The 19,923-nt window shown below is 34.0% G+C and overlaps 1 protein-coding gene across 1 annotated transcript; it reads right to left on the bottom strand.

Moving 5' to 3' along the window:
• Nucleotides 1-4,345: 4,345 nt before the first annotated feature.
• Nucleotides 4,346-9,134, bottom strand: LOC111408921 (cytokinin dehydrogenase 5). The gene is made up of 5 exons (XM_023038768.1): nt 8,273-9,134; nt 7,415-7,542; nt 6,759-7,034; nt 5,054-5,316; nt 4,346-4,790 (listed from the first exon to the last, which is right to left on the bottom strand). The coding sequence occupies exons 1-5, from the start codon at nt 8,841-8,843 to the stop codon at nt 4,457-4,459; spliced, it is 1,572 nt and encodes a 523-aa protein (XP_022894536.1). The 5' UTR covers nt 8,844-9,134; the 3' UTR covers nt 4,346-4,456.
• Between the last annotated feature and the right edge of the window lie 10,789 nt (nt 9,135-19,923).

Genomic DNA, 19,923 nt, shown 5'->3' with positions numbered 1-19,923 from the left:
GCGACGAGGGCGTCGCCCAAATAGGCAGGGGAGAATGTCACGACTCGCTCGATTTTGGCACAAGAAGATCGAGAAATTTAAAATGTTGACGACTTGAGGCTAACCGGAATATTCTAGACTCCCACAAGTGCATGAAGATTGCTAGAATATGGTGGGACATTCTAGAAGCCTACAAGCTCCTCACTTGGTGGATTATTCTAGATCATCCTAGTTTAGTCCATAAATATTTTAATGTAAATATTTGTATAGGTAATTCTAGATGTGTAATCTAGACCATTGGATAGAAAAGATCCTAGCCATCCATTTGAGGAGGCTACTACTATAAATAGCTTGGTAGGATTCATTTGAAGGCATCAAGAGAGTGAAGTTGTAAAGAGTATCCTTATTCAATACAAAGCCTTCTTTGTAAGTTCTTGTGTTCCTTCATTGTCCCTTTCTTAAAGTGTTCTACTTAGTGCCTCTCTAAGACATCAACGCCAATCGGGAGGCTGACTTAGTGTAATAACCGCGGGGGCGGAAGTTGAAGACACTAAGGCCGCACGGTTCTTGAAGGAAATTAGCAAGTCCGTGACATACTGCAGCTCATTAAGGAAGGCATTACCATTGAACACATGCAAGGAATGCAATTGAAGTCAGCTATCAATTAGACAGTTGGATTAGTTGGTTAAGTCCACGTGTCCGTTTTGTATTGATTTGTACAGCTTAAGTTAGATAGAGTTAGTTTGTTGATTTCATTTTCTATTTATACACAATGCATTGTAATATAATGGTACTTTTCTACAATCGAGCTTATTTCTTTCTTCAATTGTTCAATAATGTATCAGAGTACTTTGTGCTTCTATTGTTAGCTTCTTTACAATTCAATTGAAACTCCATTCTTCTTCGATCAAATCACTTTTGATTTGTTATGGCATCGGCAACGAATGCACCAATTCAGAATAATTCCTCATCATCAGTGAACAATTCCGCCATTTCTATACTATGAAACCAGTTAAGAATGCTTGTGTTACTTTGTCAAATCATAAGACAATTCCTATGAACTTCATTGGGATTGTGAAATTTGGCTATAATCTGATACTTGAAGATGTGTTATATGTCCACAATTTAAATTCAACCTGATGTCAATTAGTTCATTAACCAAGGAGTCTTGTATTAATGTCAGATTCTACACTAACACACGAGTTATCCAAGATATGCACAACCAGAAGATGATTGGTGAAGGTAAAAGAATTGCTCGTTTATACATAATAAGTGATTCCTCATCTGATTCAGCATAAGTTAATAGAGGTAACACTTTGTTTGATGATGTTCGTGTCTCCATTTCCTCAACTGCAAATAAAGTGAACGCTCATACCTGGCATTACAGATTAGGTCACTTGTCTTTTCAGAAGTTAGCCTTGTTAAAAGATTAATTGCGTTTAAGTTGTGATAGTACAGAAACAACAATTCAATTCCTTGTAATATCTGTGATACCTGGGGACCTTTTCGCATTCTATCTCACTCTGGATACAAGTATTTTCTTACTTTGATGAATTATTGCACACGTTTCATATGAAACACACACAAATCAGAGGTCAGATTTAAAATTTATCGATTTTTTTTTTCATTCTAGAGGATTCATTCGTCAATTTTCTTGTGTTGAAAGGCTATAACAAAATTCATTTGTTGAGAGAGCACCAGCATTTGCGCAATGTTGCTAGAGCATTGTATTTTCAAGTACAAATTCCTATTCAGTTTTGGAGTGAATATATATTAACTGCAACATATTTCTTATCAACAAAACTCCATCCTCTATTTTACAAAATAAAAGTCCACTCTTCCTCCTATATAACACTCATGTAGACTACAATCACCTTAAAGTGTTTGGAAGTCTATGTTTTGCATCCACTCTACCTTCCAATCAAACAAAGTCTCAACCTAGAGCTTGAGCCTGTGTTTTTGTTGGATACCCTCCAGGAATAAAGGGATATAAACTTTATGATTCTTACTCAAAACTTTCTTCATCTCCAGAGATTTTATTTTTTATGAACATATATTTCCCTTCCAATCTATTTCCCATCATTCTGATATAGTTGATCATTTTCCTGATTTTGTGGTGCCTAGCCTATATTTCCTTCTGAAATACCTTCTTCCACTTTACAATCTAGAATCAACCCCCTTCATATCTCAGAGACTTTTATTATAATCTCCTAACCAATATTCAGCAGTCTCATGATTCTTCACCATATCCATTATCCAAGTATACCTCTTACAAAAAATTTTCCCTTCTCACCGTTACTATCTTTTAACTGTATCATCGAATTTCGAATCTAAATACCATCATCAAGCAGTTCAATATGATCATTGGAGGGATGCTATGGCAGGTGAATTAGATGCCATAGAGATGAATAATACCTGGTCTGTTATAAAATTGCCTGATGGGAAACATTCTATAGGCTGCAGATGGATTTATAAAATAAAAAAATCGAATGGTAGCATAGATAGATACAAAGCAAGCTTGGTGGCAAGGGATATACTTAGCAAGAGGAATTGGATTTCACTGAGGCCTTCTCACCTGTTGCCAAACTTGCTACAGTTAAGGTTCTTCTAGCAATAGCAGCCATTAGTAATTGGCATATCACTCAACTTGATATTAGCAACGGTTTTCTCAATGGAGACCTCTATGAAGAAATATATATGGACTTGCCCTTAGGATATTGAGACTATGCTTGTTCTAAAATTTGGGGGGAATCTGGGTTCCAGACTTCACAAATCAATTTATGGCCTTACGCAAGCATCAAGGCAGTGGTTTTCAAAATTTTCCAATGCTCTTATTGATCATGGTTTTAAGCAATGAAAATTAGAGTATTCATTGTTTACCAAAGGTTCTGGTAGCACCTTTATTGCTCTGTTAGTCTATGTAGATGACATTCTCATCACTGGGTTTAATCAGCATGAAATTAACTCCCTAAAAATCTTCCTGCACAATCAGTTTAAGCTAAAATATCTTGGCTAGTTAAAGTATTTTCTTGGGCTAGAAATAGCAAGGTCACAAAAGGGGTTCTTCATTTCACAACGACAATATATCTGCAATTACTTGAGGATATAGATTTCTAGCATGTAAACCAATTGCATTGCCTATGGATCCTAAACTGAAACTCGGTTCCTTTGAGGGAGAACTCATTGCTGATGCATCCATGTAAAAAAGACTAATTGGTCACCTTCTTTACCTAATTATCTATTGACCTGATATTGATTCGTAGTTCACAAGTTGAGTCAATTTTGTGTCACAACCAATGCAGCCACATTTGGATGCAGCTCATCATCTTTTGCAATATATCAAGGCAACTCCAGGGAAAGGAATTCTATTCTCTGCACAATCTTCATTTCAATTGAGAGCATTTGCAGATGTAGATTGGGGATCTTTTCTTGATACAAGGAAATCGGTCATAGGTTATTGTGTCTTCCTTGTAGACTCTATAATTTCTTGGAAAGGTAATAAGCAAACTACACTATCAGATCTTCAACTGAAGCTGAATATCCTGCATTAGCTTTTACTGCCAGTGAACTAGTTTGGCTTACTCAATTATTTCATGATTTTCGGATTTTAAATGAGGATCTTGCATTAATATTTCGTGATAGTCAAGTGGAGATTCACATTGCTTCATTTCCCATCTTCCACAAAAGTACGATGCACATAGAGGTTGGTTGTCATTTTGTTCGAGATAAGGTGACTGATGGTTCTATCAAGTTATTACCAGTTTGTTCTCATCATCAATTAGCTGACATTTTTACAAAAGCTTTACCAGCATCGCTGTTGTTACTTTTATTATCCAAGATGGTTTGGTTGTTATCAATCCTCACAGTCCATCTTGAAGGGGAGTAACAGATCATATCAAGGCAAGGCAGCTACTGTAGCTCATCAAGGAAGGCAACTCACCATTGAACACGAAGGAATACAACTCGAGCCAGCTATCAGATAGATAGTCAGATTAGTTGGTTAAGTCCACGTGTTCGTCTCGCATTGATTTGTACAACTTGAGTTAGTTTGTTGATTTCATTTTCTATTTATACACAACGCATTGTAATGTACTGGTAATTTTTTGGTGCAATACAATTGAGCTCATTTCATTCTTCAATTCTTCAATAAGATGTTAATTTTTGCTAATTGAGAAATATACAAGGAAAGCATAAAAATTTATTCGTTTAGTCTACTTAGCACGTGATCATGAAAATGCCGCTAAATATAACGACTCGATTAGTAGTCACTAAACACTTTTTTTCTTTTTAGGTTTCTCATATTTAATCCCTCTTAACAAAACAAAAAAATTAAAGAAAGTAACATTTCATTAGAACAGAGAAAAAATTAGATGCGATTTTTATTTTTTTATTTTTTTGGTGTAACATAAAAAATGTGTTTAGTTGATCTGATACCTTTAGCCTATGCATGTACAAAAAATATTATATGATTTAATTATCACAATAATGGTGCACTAGGATTGAAGAAAGGTGTAAAAATGCGTTGGCCAGTGGCTAAAATATTCTTGGGGTCGAATTCCAATTTTCTTTTGGAAAAAAGTGTCCATTTATCCCCAAAATGGTCCATCCATTGTTGCTGTGTGGTATAATGAGGAAGGTATTGTTTGGCTTTGATCCCAGCATCGCTGCAAAATCTTAGGATTCGATTATTTTGATTTGTCAAATGATTGAGTGTCCGTGTCTCGTCCCCATTATCCAGTGCAGACCTCAGAAATGCTACCAAGTAAAAGATGTCTTCATCTGGTGTCACTGTTGAACTCTTTGCAACCCACCTAATAAAAATGCACATTTGATCGCATTAGACAACATGCCACACGAGAAAATTAATGACATAAGCAAAGTATACGAGTTAAAACGATATTTTTTTTAAAGGGAAATCATTATTAAAATTAATTGTACAACATTATGAAAAGTTGGGATTAATTTGCATATTTTAAAGATTGAGGTCCAATTTACTCAAATAATATAACGGGTATGTCATGGATGAGTTTGAGACATTATATAAATGAGATATAAAGAGGGATACATTTCTTACTTTTTTTTGTTCATGGGGTAGATTAGGATTGGACCACTGGTCTTATTCCCCAAAATGCCCTTGAAAACTCCTTTATCGAAGTCACCGATTCTTGATTTGGGTACAAACAGGTTCAGCCATGGGTGAGGCACATCCCACAAGTTCTTGGACCGCAGCTTCAATTCGGCCTTGTGAACCCGGTCCAAGAAATCCACATAAGGAAGATCAGTCGTAAACTCGGAAGATGGTATAAAATTTAATTTCTTCAAAAGAGCCCCAACTTCCTGCAAAAATAACATAAATAAGTCGAAAATTTGTCTATCGTAAAGTTATGTCTTTCTCATGACGACAACTGTTGGAACATTTTCCATGGCTAGAATAACATGTGATTATGCTTTTTGCATGCAAGTCTAGATTACTTAATTATATCTTAAAGTAAATTATTAAGGTCATAATTAATTTAGTTGGTGAATGTTTTAAGTTTGAGTATTTTAATATCTTAATATCTAAAGTACAATAAAGTATACATTTGCCCTTAGACCCTGACTCTTGAGAAAGTGATGAAGTCAGGACTGGAATTCAATAGGATACTTTCTTCTTCTTCTTCTTCTTCTTTTTTTTTTTTTTTTTTTTTTTTTTTTTTTTTTTTTTAAAAATTAAATTAATAATAATTTTTTTTTTTTTTTTTTTTTTTTCTTTTTTTTCTCTCAAACATGAATATAATAATAATTCTTTTTTCCAATTTTGAATAGGGGCCTATAACCTGACTGGCTCCCACTTGGCTCTGTAACTAGTTGCAGATAAAAAAAAGGTTGAATTCCAACTTTGAAGGCCCCAACAGGTCAGGAAACAAGAGCTATCTGTACACTGCATCTACAAGGAATCTAATTCTATGTATCAGGAATCGAACTTCCACACTATGACTGTCAATAAAGCGTGAGATAATCTCACTCATATCCTTTACACCACTTGACTACTTCTCGAGGGGCTAGTTGCAGATAGATTACATAAGATCTTATATGTTTTGTCGTGCATGTTCATTTTCGTCTTTTAATATCTTTTGCTTTCGAAAAACTATTCGTATTAAAAGAGCAAAAGTGATTGCACAATCTAGTAACATGGTCACACTGTACTAAATTAACAATTAAATAAACTTATAATTCCCAAATATTTACGTTCCAAACAAAACAAATAGACAGCCGTTACAGTAGAATCTTCTGATTTTTTAATGTAAGAAGAAAAGGTTAGCTTGCAGAGGATGTTTTAGTGGAATGAGGTCCCCTTTCGCTGTCAAAAATAAGCAGATATTATTTATTTATTTTTTCCCCTTTTTTTGCTGTCTATAGCCATGCATCCCATGTTAAACCGTTGTCTGGCTACTTTACTTCAAATTCATTTTCAATCACATGTTTTATGATATTCACAACTTTTTAATCATATATTTCATCAATTTTTATCGAAATTTGTTAAAAATTATGCAGTGTCAAACATGAGCTAAATAATGTTCGTGGTTATCATGTACTACTCGAACATAGTATATTAAGTGGTGTCCAACAAGCTAGGCTAGGTTAAGAGCAACTTGCGATGATATTCTTACGCACTTAGGATTATCGGGTATGTGGCGGGCCACCTATAGCTATCTTTTATTTCATTTTTCTTGCTCATACGGGCATCTTCGTTATGAAAATAAACTACTCCGCATAATATGATCGATTAAGATTATTACCTCATCTATGGCATTGGAATTGGATTCTTGATAATTCTTGGTAATTTCCAAGCAATACAAGACACCTCCATCAGCATTAAGAGAAGAAATCTTGACAGGGTTGCCTGGGGAGAAAAAAGAGGACCTCCAATTATTTATAAGGCCTTCATCAACAATAACAAAACCTTCGACATAGTCAAACTTTTTCGTGGCTGGTTGTCCATGCAAAGATATTAGATACTCCTGATCTTGCGTAAAAGCCGAAAAATTGGAGTACAACACTCGAATCCATCTCACCTGAATCAAACAATAGAAATAAATGCAAGATTATGAAGACGCAAACATGCTCGTTGGATTATTTGGAGTCTAATTATACTGTTTACTTATCCTATCGACTTTGCTTTGTCCTTTTCTGATTTGAGAGCGGAGAAAAGGGGATATGTCAACAACATTGCCAGCTTTAGGACAGTGGTTTGAATGGGGTTAAAAAGCTAGTTCAAATGGGCCCATAAATTGTTCATTATAAAGTCATGAAATATATGTATTTTGGCTTGCTTTTAATGTATAGTCGTTAGGTTTAGTACTAGGAAAAGTTGTGCAAGGGTATGAGCCCCACACCATAAAGAGAAAAGCTTAAGAAAAAGACAGCATCGATTGAGAATAAAGGTAAAAGTTACCCTGTGGGGGGCTTTTTCAAGTGCAATTCTTGCTCTTGTAATTATGCCAAATTGTCCTAGACCACCAAGAACAGCATGGTACAATTCCGAATTTTGTTTCGGTGTACATGTCAATAGCTCACCCTTCCCTGTACATCGACAATCCAATAAGATATTACAATCACGGTAATTACTTCAAATGAAAACTTCAAAAAAGAGGAAACAAAAGAACTTGTTGAATTATCTACAATTAAACGATCCGTGTAATATATTTTTACGGGTAAGTCTAGTTCACTCTATGGGACAATTCTCTACCTTTTAACCCTAATTAGAACTGCCAACCAAACATTATAGGAGACAAATAAAAGCTTATTGAAAAGCTTTTGAAAAGGATAGAACAGACAAAAATTTTAAAAACAATGTTACAAGTACTTAACTTTTTAACAATCTAATTTTTGGGGCCTTTATAAAGGAAGCAAAAACTATTAAAATACTTTTTCTCAAAAGCATATTTAGGAATGTTTATAAACGTTATAGATTGCAAACAAATAGAAATAAACAGTGGAAAAGTGAGTAGTACTTATAATTCTCTCAAAATATGTGCATAAAAAGTGACTTGAGTATGTTATATGTAGGCTGCGACTTTAAGAAAGATAATATACTAATTCGAAACACATGCAGAGCAAAAGAAAAGATTCAAGATCTTCTACGAGTAGATAGAAGATTAGGGTTTGTGATATCCCATGTTAAATCACAATTTCAATTTCTCTTTCTTTTTTAATACTATCAATTTGCGCAGTTCACAATCTACCAAACAAACTATGTACGATTTTGAAGAACGTTCATGTAAATTAAGAGAATAATAATTAATGAAAGAACCTGTAACAACGTCGAGCTCGTATATGTTGCTGATTTGAGGGCCATGATTGAATGCTTGGCCACTAATTCCTGCGTTGGAGAGAGTACCACCCACGGAAAGGTACAAGTAATCTGTCCAAGATTTTGGTGCAAGTCCATACTTTAAGGTGGAACTCAATACATCTACCCATAACTCTCCACCCCACACATCCACGTACATGAATTTCTCAGAAACTCTCGGCGGAGCCACCTTCGTGGAGCCACTCATTTGAACCACAACCCCGTTTGCGGTCGTGGCCTGCCCTTTGATAGAATGCCCGTGTCCCCTAGCCGAGACTGTGAATCCCTGACCGGATTCATAAGCTGCTTTTATTAGCCGGGCCACGTCCTCAGCTGAACCCGGATGCAGAACGGCTAATGGCTCGGCGTTTTGCATGCCACCGAAGTCCCGTGAAGCCGCCCCCAGGTCGGCAGGCTCTACGCTCAGAACACCCTCGACTTCAAGGCGTAGAAGCTCCGTCGGATCCAAGGTTAATCCAACTGTCACGATTAATCGACAGATTGCAAACGCTAAAAGAAACCTGGTAGCCATGCTACGTGGTTTTCTTGTTATGTTTATATATGTAAATGTATAGAGACGAAAGAGAGAGATGAAGGATAAGGGATATGCGCACACCAGCGGAGGATATAGGACCTTGGTTATGGGGAAAGGGAAGAAAATCTTGTGGGCTAACGTAAGCCGGATTTCACTTTAAAGATTATGCACACAACATGGACAGATTCGTTTGCACTCTGCTTTTTACTTGTTCTGGTCACGTTATGGATCTCTCAAACGCTTTTTGCAGATTGATTCATTGGAACAGTGAGGAAGAGGGGGGTAGTGTGGGGGTGTGTGTCGAGGATAATAGTTGCAGGTTGTGTATTTATAGGACAAGGAGTTGGACATTCACGTGCGAGAGTTGTAAGGGAGTGGAGACACGTGTGAAGGAGTGGGGGCCACAGAAAAGAGTCAGCGAGTGGGGCCACATAGTGATATGCGAGATCTGTGTGGGGACGCCGGCATGGGAAAGGTCATGTGGGCCCAGAAACAGAACGACGTAGTAAGAGGGGAAGAGGACTTTTCCATGCATGTGCAAATATATATATTAGATTATTTATAAACATCTCGATAAATTGAACCTCATAACCTTTTAATTATAGTTAAAGTGACGATTAAGACCATCCTAGACTTCTTCAAAGTGTCAATAGAGCCTCACGTATCTTGACTTTTTGAAGCCAAATTTGTCCTTAGAATTGAAATGGATCTTATTCCAAAAAGACAGGGACGAATTCAGGATTGGATTTAAGATCGAGTTATAAAATTTCAAACCGAACTATTACGAGAAAAAAAAATTTACACATAAAAAACTAATTTTTTTACCAAAAAAAAAAAAAATACTTATAAAAAAAAGTTGTTGGGCCTGAGGAGGGGGGCTACAGCCCCGCCCCCCCCCCCAAAATCCGTTCCTGCAAGAAGATCACTATACTTTTTAACAAAAAAACAAAAACAAAAAAGCAGGGCTACTTCTATCATTCAGTGCTGAGTATGAAAATTAAAAAGTTAAGAACCAGCTCGTTCCTTTTTAAGATGGCAACCAATTTACTATCAAGACAATAAGATGGAGACAAATAAACAAATTTGACTTTTCATTCCATTGCTCAATTCTTGACTTTAGCGATTCACGTAAGGGCTACAAATGTTTTTGTCCAACTTGTAGTGTATCTGTGTATGTACTATTCAATGGAATACTTTCCACCTAAATTTAGGACTCTTAGGCATCAATTTCCTTCTCGTTCAACTAAACATGGCATCAACACAAGATGGAATTAGTTATAACTTTATCTTCTATGTACCATAGAAGTCCCTCCAAAGTTGGCAATTTTGAGGCAAATCCCAGAAGAGGTGTCTTCAAGCCAAACTAGTGGAAGCTAAACAGGAACTTTGCATTTAAAAACATGGGAGATCGCACTATTTATTTAGGAATTCAGGTAAAAAGATATGAAGGTGGGTTGTATTTGACTCAAAGGAGCTACATACAAACACGTTGGAAAAAATTGAAATGGAAAATATGAAAGTTCGTGTATTACTACAGAAAATATATTGGGCAGCAAGTGAATGCACACCAATGAGGACAAGACTATACATTATCTTCACATTCATCAAACTTAGCCAATGTCTATAATATTTGACAAATCGTCATTGGGAGGTAATCCAGAGGGTGTTTAGAAACTTAAAAAGAACAAGATATCAATTAGTCGGAAATAATTGTAACGCCCCGATAGTGGTCTATTTATGGATATTGATAACAATAAAATGTAGTCCACTACTATACTACATTGTAAGAAGTTAAACAACTCATTTAAGATTAAAAATATTTTTGACAACAGAGAGAACAAATATATATTGAGAGTTTTTCATTTTCTAATATCAGGATTCTTAGATGATAAAGGTCATTTGGTTCTTATTTGAAGCTTCGCCAAACATGGCCTTTTCCTATTTTATGAAATCACTCACAAGAGACCCTTAAAAAATAGAATTTTGTTTGATTAAAAAATAAGTATAACTTGAACTCAATACTTGGACGTAAGATAAATAAATTATACATAGTTTAGACATGTTTAGTATGAAAAATTTCTTCTCGAACTGATTCATGTAGTTTTCTTGCATAATTTGATCTCTAATGAAGTTGTGATGAATTTTGATGCATCAGATAATGAATTAAAATTAAGATATTGTCACTTAAACGAGTGAAGATCACAACTCACAGTGAGGACTTGATTTTTCGAGGTATATAGAGGTGGCTCAATTAATTTGGAGGTTTTAAGCAAAATGTGTTGATTTGTCTTTTCGAATACAATAATGTAGAAATTAATTGGAGCAAATGATCATTGAGAGAGAAATTTCTTTGATGATTGTTAATGTTTGTTGGTTATTTAGATATAATTATCGAAAATACTACTTTTGATTGTCATCAACAAACATAAATTGTTGGTATCACCAATGAAAGTTTATGATGATTCAGACGGGATTAGTGACAATACTATCGTTGATTGTCAACGTAAATTATTGATGTCACAATGAAAGTTTATTCTTTTTTTAATAAGTGATTGCGAAGATATTTCATCTGTAACTTTATTTAGTTATAAATTATCGACATATAAATTATTTTCTAAATGACAATGCTCGGTAGATATTTTGTAATTAATATTTAATTTTTATATTTTTATAATAGAAGAAAGTTTTCTTCGATAAATTAAACTTATCAAAATATTTATACTTTTAATATTACAAACAATTAAAATGTTTGTGATCGTCTATTAATTATTATTACTAACTGTTGATCATGTATTATTTTTATTTTATTATTATATTTTTAACATCATTTCTGGTTGCAAATTAAATTTGTGAAAATATTTTTTAAATTACGTCGAGTCAAATCAATTGTTTGATTGAACCAAAATTAACCAGTTGTATAAAAGTTTCAAAAATAAGTAAAATTATACTTGAATAGGAGAAATAGTCATATACTTAGATGATTAAAGAAAAATTAAAAATTAATTACTTTTTATCCGTTAATATTTTTGCATTCCATTATATTAATTTTGACGACAACACCAGCAAATAGCTTATAGATTTGTAGAACCACATGCATTTGTTATGTTGGCAATAGCGAGGCACAGTTTGGTGTCCTCTTTTATTCTTATTCTAATTTTCATATATTAAATTTTAAATTACTATATTTATCCTATAATTTTTTATATCACGATATTTAAGGGTAATTTCCCTTGTAAAAATTGGTGTCAGTTTTTCTGTGCTTTATAATTTGGTGAATATTGTCCAATTCTTTTGTATACATTTAACTATACAAAGATCGAGATAATTTCACGTATCTTATATGAATTTTTCCTAACAATATGTTCTCAAGGAAAAACTATACACAAGTTTTCAACCAATCAAAGGAAGAGCCACTTGCATAATATAATAATCAAGCATTATTATATGCAGCATAAAATATTTAATTAACTAGAATAAGATTGATTAGTCCATAGGATAAAATTTTATTTTTCTAGACATTACATGATACCTAATTGCCAAGTTTCCAAAAGGCATGGGGTAACTAATTTAAAGTTTTGTCCCCCCATTATTCACATGCTAGTCTTCATGATGAAACCCTAGTAAAACCAAACAACAATTGAAGGTGAATGTAGTATAATCACTATTTTTTTTCTATGTTGGTTTCATTCAAATTTTTGTGATGTAATACTAATATGGGAATGTTGCCAAAAGGAAGCACTAAAATAAGTCATGGAATAAAATGGAATATAATTACTTATGCTAAAAAAGATTGGCAATCATGTGGTATAAAATATGAGAATTGGTGGTGCCAGACGGGTGGGGTAGGTGTATTAAATAGAGCGAATTGCTCGCGTTCACCTGCGAAATGAGCAGAGTACAAGTCGGCTTGCTCAGTCGAAATGTGGCTCACGATTCGCCCCCACTTAACATCCCTAGATGTGGGTGTTTTAATAGCTGAAGAGGTTATCTTAACATTACCCCTCTCTCCAAATTTCGAAGTTAAATTAATTCCCCTTATTTTACATTTAATTAAATGGTTTCAGTTATATTGGAAAATATGCCTTGTAATAAACAAAGTTTTGTAGTTATAAGTTTCTATCAAGGATCCATCTTATTCAAGTTTCTTAAATAGGTCGGCAAGATTGCATACGTCTAAATTAATGATTCTCTCAAGTCGAACTCTTCTCAATATAACAAAGAAAAATAAAACATAATTGTTTTACCACTCATGCGACAAAATATTGTATATAATCTAGTAACATGTTAATCATAGCTAATATTCAAGATCACATAGATTTAACATTGTAAGAAGACTATTCGACAAAGATCGTCTCGATTTTTGTTCAATATATAATAACTACTGTATCATGTAAGATTCACTAATGGAATAACATTGGATTTATTTGGATTAGTTACGAAAAAAGAAGTATGTTAAACATCAAGTGGACAGCATCTATAATGTTATATTAATGTGTGGTACCACAAACATTGCATCATCAACAATAATTTGGATAGGCATAAATTCTGGTGCGTACAATTATTTCATTAAAATTTAACAATGATTAAGTTGAAATCATTCCAAAAGGAAACATTATGAATTCAGAAGATCGATTACAGGGCCCAACATAGATATGAAGGAATAATGAATCTCTCTTAAATGACCTGTCATCACATGATTTATATATTTGTTTAGGCTAGGTATAGGGATTAGAATAAAGAGCGGGTAAAATTCATGTTCGATAAGATGGATTGTAGCGGATATGTATGCAAAAAAAGTTATACAAAATCTTATAACTTCTCGTGTTAAGTATCGAATCTTTCTCGGTTGATGAGAAGATTGAGATAAAAAATAGTTAGTTTGTTCAAAAAGTCAGTTTCACTTCCACCTTACCCGAAAGGCTCATCAAAAACAATATACTTAGTCTACGTATGCCAAAGAATTTTGCTATTTGCACATAAAAAATAAAATAAAATAAAATCAGATGAAGTGAGAGAATGATTGGAGGAAAAAGATTGGATGAAAAGGCTGACTATGATTTAAATTGACAGATAATAGAGTGTCATATTATGTAAAGCCTTGATTTACAGGTAATATTGTCTTATACCAAAAAAATTTAATACTCGTTAATACACATCATTGTTTGAGTGTTGACTAAAAGACATTCTCATTGATGAAAAAAAATCCACGTCTTCAGGTTGTTGGAAATTGAGATCAATTCCTCAATTTTTACACCTGGTCCTTGTTATGAGAAAAAACTATGGCGCTAGAAAATATAAACTATATGGAGAAAAAATAACACAGATTTATGTGAAAATCTTCAAATCGAAGAATTGTAGAGTGCTAAAGATAAATATATTTCACTAAATGAAAAATTATTACAATCATATATAATCTCTCATCCGCCCAACCCATAAATCCCAAAGTACACCAAAAAATTTACATACTAAGAAAAACCTACTTAGTGCATACCGGATGAGTCTACAAAGATTTTTCAAGTCTCACCTCCAAGATAATCCACAACTATCTTTTAAATTTGGACAAACAAAATATTAAGGCAAATACTTTATTTATAAGAACACAAAATGATGCAATATTAGTTTCTAATCGATGCGGATTCCAAACATTTACGTTCTAAGTAAGGATAATTGTAGTTACAGTCCAAAACCTTCTCTCTCTCTCTCTTCCCCTTTTTTTTTTTTTTTTTTTTTTTTTTTTTTGAGATTTTATCCAGACCTTTCATTTGTTGGCCCATGGTTTCAAACTTTGCTTTTTGTTGCAGCACAATGACAGGTGAAATATCATTATTTGATCCCAAAAATTAATTTTGGGACAAATAAAATATTAAGGGAAATACTCTATTTATAAGAACACAAAATGATGCAATATTAGTTTCTAATCGCTGCGGATTCCAAAAATTTACATTCCAAGGATAATTGTAGTTACGGTCCAAAACCCTTTTTTTCCCCCCCCTTTTTTCAAATTTTATCCAAACCTTTCATTTGTTGGCCCATGGTTTCAAAATTTTCATTTTGTTGTAGCACAATGACAAATAAAAGATCATTATTTGATCTCAAAAAATAATTTTGACCACATTATTAGTTATTTCAATAAGGGTAAAATGATAATTTTATATTATATATATAAAATAAAATAAGTAAAAAAATAAATTAAAAACCCAAAAAGAAGAAGAAGGGAAAATGCATATTCTTCTCCACGCCTCCAATCCCCATCCCTACCCCATTCCAAAAAAAATAAAAATAAATAAATAAATGAAGAATAAAAAAAAAAAAAACCACAAAATCAGACCACACCTATCGCAGCCACAACCACCGACCACAACGACATCGCACCGAAATGTCACCACCACCAACCTCAATGAACCAACCGTCACCTTCACCGCCCCCCAAACCCACAACCAAAACACATTACAATTAACCACAGTCATTGTAACGACCCGGACCTCTCGTCGCGCGTTTTTTTGTAATGAACTGGACCACTTGCCCAAATCGTTAGCTTACGAACTGTCCACTTTGGGTGGGCCTTACGTCCACTTATCCCTCGCTGCTTTTCTTCGCGTCTTTCAAGATTCAAACTCTTGACCTCTACATAAGAGAGATTTAAGTTGAATCCTGGTACCAATTGGACAAGTACCAGGATTCAACTTAAGTCTCTCTTATGTAAAAATCAAGAGTTCGAATCTTGGGGGACGCGAAGAAAAGCCGTGAGAGATAAGTGGGCACAAGGCCCACCCAAAGTAGACAGTACGTAAGCTAACGGTTTGGGGGAGAGGTCCGGATCGTTACAAAAAAATGCGCGTTCTTTTGTAACGCCCAATTGGTACCAGGATTCAACTTAAGTCTATTTTATGTAGAGGTCAAGAGTTAGAATATTGGGAGACGCAAAAAAAAGTCGTGAGGAATAAGTGTGTACAAGGCCCACCTAAAACGAACAGTACGTAAACTAACGGCTTGGGCGAGAGATCCGGGTCGTTACAGTCATAGCCACCACTACCACTGTTTTCAATTCCTTAAATTCAATTCAAAATTTCTCTCACCCCATTCATTTCTTCACGGGATATCTCAAACTGGGCCGAAATCTTCCTCTTCTAAGGATCAAATGATACTTCAAAATTGCTTGCACGTCGATCAAGTGGAACAAAGAACTCAAAGTTCGTAAGATTGAAAAAAATCACCGTCCACAATCTAATTGTTAAGGGATATAATCTCACATTAAATAAAGATGAAAATATAGAGCAACTTATACGATTTTGGACTACTTCTCTTAACAAGGTTGACCTTTTAAGATAGAATTTCAAGTCTTAACATGGTATCAAAGTCTATTAAGTTCCAACGAGCTATCCGATTCGATTAAAACTAAAAAAAAATGAACGCACGAATTTCAAAATTTGTATGCTCAAAAGAGCCACCATCTTGTGGGAACCTGTTAAAAGATATAATCTCACATTGAATAAAGATGAAAATATAAACCAAGTTATAAGGTCTTGGACAATTCTTAACAATGTTGATCTTTTAAAATAAAACTCCTAGTTTTTTAACACTAACCAAACCATCGCAAGACTCGAAAGAGAAACCTGCAAGTACAATTAACAAGGTCAAAACTAGAACCTCAAACGATTTCAATAACTAGATAAGCGAAGGTACATCATTCTTAATAGCAGCACTCCAAAAATTCATAGGTAGTATTAGTACTACACTAATAGATGAAGAAAATACTGACAAAATAGTAACCTTGACACACGAGGAGGCTAAAACAATAGATGTGATGAGAATAAATTCGATGAAAAATAACATTGTAATTCTCGATTTTCTCAAAAATCAACTCTCCAAGAAGAAAGCAACAAGAATAAGGGGCGGAGTCAGGAATTTTGTCCAGTGCGGGCAAAATTTAATTAAGGTCGAACTTTTCGATTATAGATTCAATGATATTGTAACAATGTTAAAAATGACATAGCGTCAACACTAATAAGATGATCATCTTCTTTCTAATTCTAGGATTTGTAGCAAATTGTGCAATATCAAAATCCATTTTATTCGATATCTCTACATCAATATTTTCTACGAAATATTTTCTTTTAAAGAATCTTTCCATTGACACTTCACACTAAAATAAATCACAAGTGACAATTAAATACTAGTTGATAAAAAAATAACCACTAATTTTTACAAATTGGTAGAACACCATAAAACCATCACTAATTGTTTAACTAATTGACAAAAATCAAGATTTCAAGAATCAGTTACAAATATTACCAATATTCAACATTCACATAATCAAAATTTCTAATACTAAATAGAAAAATCACATGATCACGAAAGTTTTTGTTGGAAATTTGAGGGTCAAGAAAATGTGGGTTTTAGAAAAGAAATGAATTTTGAAAATATTTCGAAACGAGGGCAGATTAAAAAAAAAAATTAATTTCTTGCCGAGGGGAAAGAGTAAGAAAATGTCACCGTGCGCTTGGAGTTATGGTAAATTAGTGTATGGTCTGGACTATAAATAAATGAAAAACCCAATACTTTAAAAAAAAAAAAAAAAGGATAAAATTGGATTGACTATGGGCTTGGACCAAAAGTCAAATGCCGGCACTGGACACTGAATGGCTCCGCCCATGACAAGAATAACCAACATATAATAGGATATGAACTAATCCGAAGCCCAAATTCAGATTAAATAAAAAACAAAAAAGACTTGACTGAAAAAAAAATATGAACAGAATAAAGAATTTCTGTTTTACTAAACGTGGATATTTAAACAAAACAAGAAAATTTGATCGGATGAACGGTACGAGGCCACTCGTTAGAGAACAAAAGCTTACAAGTTTAACCCAAAAGGAAGTTAAACTCGTTCTGATACCATGTTAGAATATTATAAGTTATAATTTACAAACTTGCGTTTTTATTATAAAGTAGAAAATCATATCTATAGGGCTATAAATAACTCTAAATGATAATCACACAATCAACTATTAAGAAAAATAATCTCGTACAATTGAGAGCATATAATAGAGATTATTTTTTACAATCTTTTAATATCTTCAATAGTGACATTAGAGTGGAGGCGGGAGACATGGGGGTAGGGGTGCAAGAGGATCTTGAGAATGTATAGGGGTGGGAAGCGCATTCTTGGAGGAAGAACAAAGGACAAGGGTGGGGATGGGAGGTTGGCGTGGTAGAGAAGGAGAATTTGGTGTAAATTCAGCTTTAGTGGGGGAAGAAGAACATATTTCCATCTCAAATTTTTTAAGGAAATCCTAATCGGGTGTGTATATAAGTTTGTCACACACACACATAGAGATTTGTGTATGTATCTATGTGGCGTAGCGACGGTGGCTAACGATTCTCGATTTCCTGGTTTGTTCTTAAGGAGGAGATGGGGTTTCCCTTTCGTTTTTGGTTTTTTAATTTTACCTTTTAACTTATTTTATATATAAAATGCAAAATTATAGTTTTACCCTTATTGAAGTAGTTAATAATGTGATCAACTAACCGTCAGATGGATGAAATTTATCCATTTGTCCTTGTACTACAACAAATAAAAGATGTTGGTAAAGTCTACAAAAAGATGAAATGTTTGAGACCATAACTACAATTATGCCTCCCGAGGACTCTAAAATTCCTACTTGAAATAGACAAATATAACCCTATTTTAATTTAACAATACCTGATAATCCATTGTTTTGTCTTCCTTTTAAAAACCACATGCCACAATTAGGGGAAAAACCATGCATGGTTGAGTGCAGGCCAAAGCCTGCACTCAACTTTGGGAGAAGAAAAGTTGGTTAAGCAAGTTGGATATACTCTATATTGGATATCCATGCACATTGGCCATAAAAATTGGAAAACCTGCACTTTGGGAGGAAAATTAGAAAAAATGTTTGTCTTAATAAAAAATTGATGCTCGCACTGAAAAAAATTCTGGTTCCGCCCCTGGCCACAATGGCATCTCTAAAATATTATTGTGTGCAAAGCAAGGGACAACAGAGGCCAACGTAGGCGAGGCACTTTGTAGACAATTCCGCTAAGCAAGAAAGGAAATGCCTTTAGTTGTTTTGGTGCGAGATGGAGAATAATCACATGGACCTCTTTACCTCTCTAATACCAATTTTTTCCTGAATTTTGTTCTTATTTCATGTAATTATTTTGGCAGTCAGATCAAGCATATAAGTTAATCGTTATCACGGTATATGTAGTGCATGGAATAATAATATACTCAATTTTTCTTTTTCATTTTGCCCTCTACAGTCGAACATGGTTCAACATCTGTTTTCCTGACAATCAAACAAAATTCTACTTAAGAATATTTGTAGTGAGGTCCTAAACCTTTAAAAAAAGTGCAGTACGAATCTATATCTTTAAATCGTAACTGATACATCCCAAACCCTTTAAAATATGTGCAGTATAAGGACATGATTTGCATCCAAAAATTTATTAGTTGACCAAATTCAAGCGTTTGACCATTATTTGACCATCTTTAAAATGATAAAATGGTAATTCTACATTTTCCAACTTAAAATAATTAACAATCATACAAGTACAGAAAATTTTGAAAGATAAAAAAAGAAAACAAAAAACAATCCAGTCAACTGCACCACATTGGCGTCAGTAGGAATTTTGTCAAGAATTCCCTGTACTCATGACAGTTTTTCCAATAATCGAAGAGAAAGAATCGAGAAAGAAAGAAGAAATTTCTTTATGTTCCTCACCACACCCCCCACATTCATCTTAATTTCCCAACCTGATTCCCCACCCCGTAAGTCTTTACTTCCCTGTTTCCCATTTCTCTCTACCTTCTCTCTTCCAATCTCTCTCCATTTTTATTCTTTTTCTAACTTGACTTTTACTGAGAATTGGGAATCAAGAAGGAAAAGAAAAAGCAAATTTCAAGTTGAAATCAGACTGGAGCTAAGCATAGCATCATGTTATATAGGAATTCTTACTATCATTAGTAAGTGATGTAACTTTGCAGGCAATCAGACCAAAATCAAGCACAACATACTTGGTCCTTAATAAGTGATACATAAGTAGTGCAGTACCG

This window comes from Olea europaea, chromosome 14 (genome assembly GCF_002742605.1).
Source record: "Olea europaea var. sylvestris chromosome 14, O_europaea_v1, whole genome shotgun sequence".
In the NCBI taxonomy this organism is placed as follows: domain Eukaryota; kingdom Viridiplantae; phylum Streptophyta; class Magnoliopsida; order Lamiales; family Oleaceae; genus Olea; species Olea europaea.
Note: the sequence above shows the minus strand (reverse complement) of the source record. Positions and strands in the feature narration are given on the sequence as shown.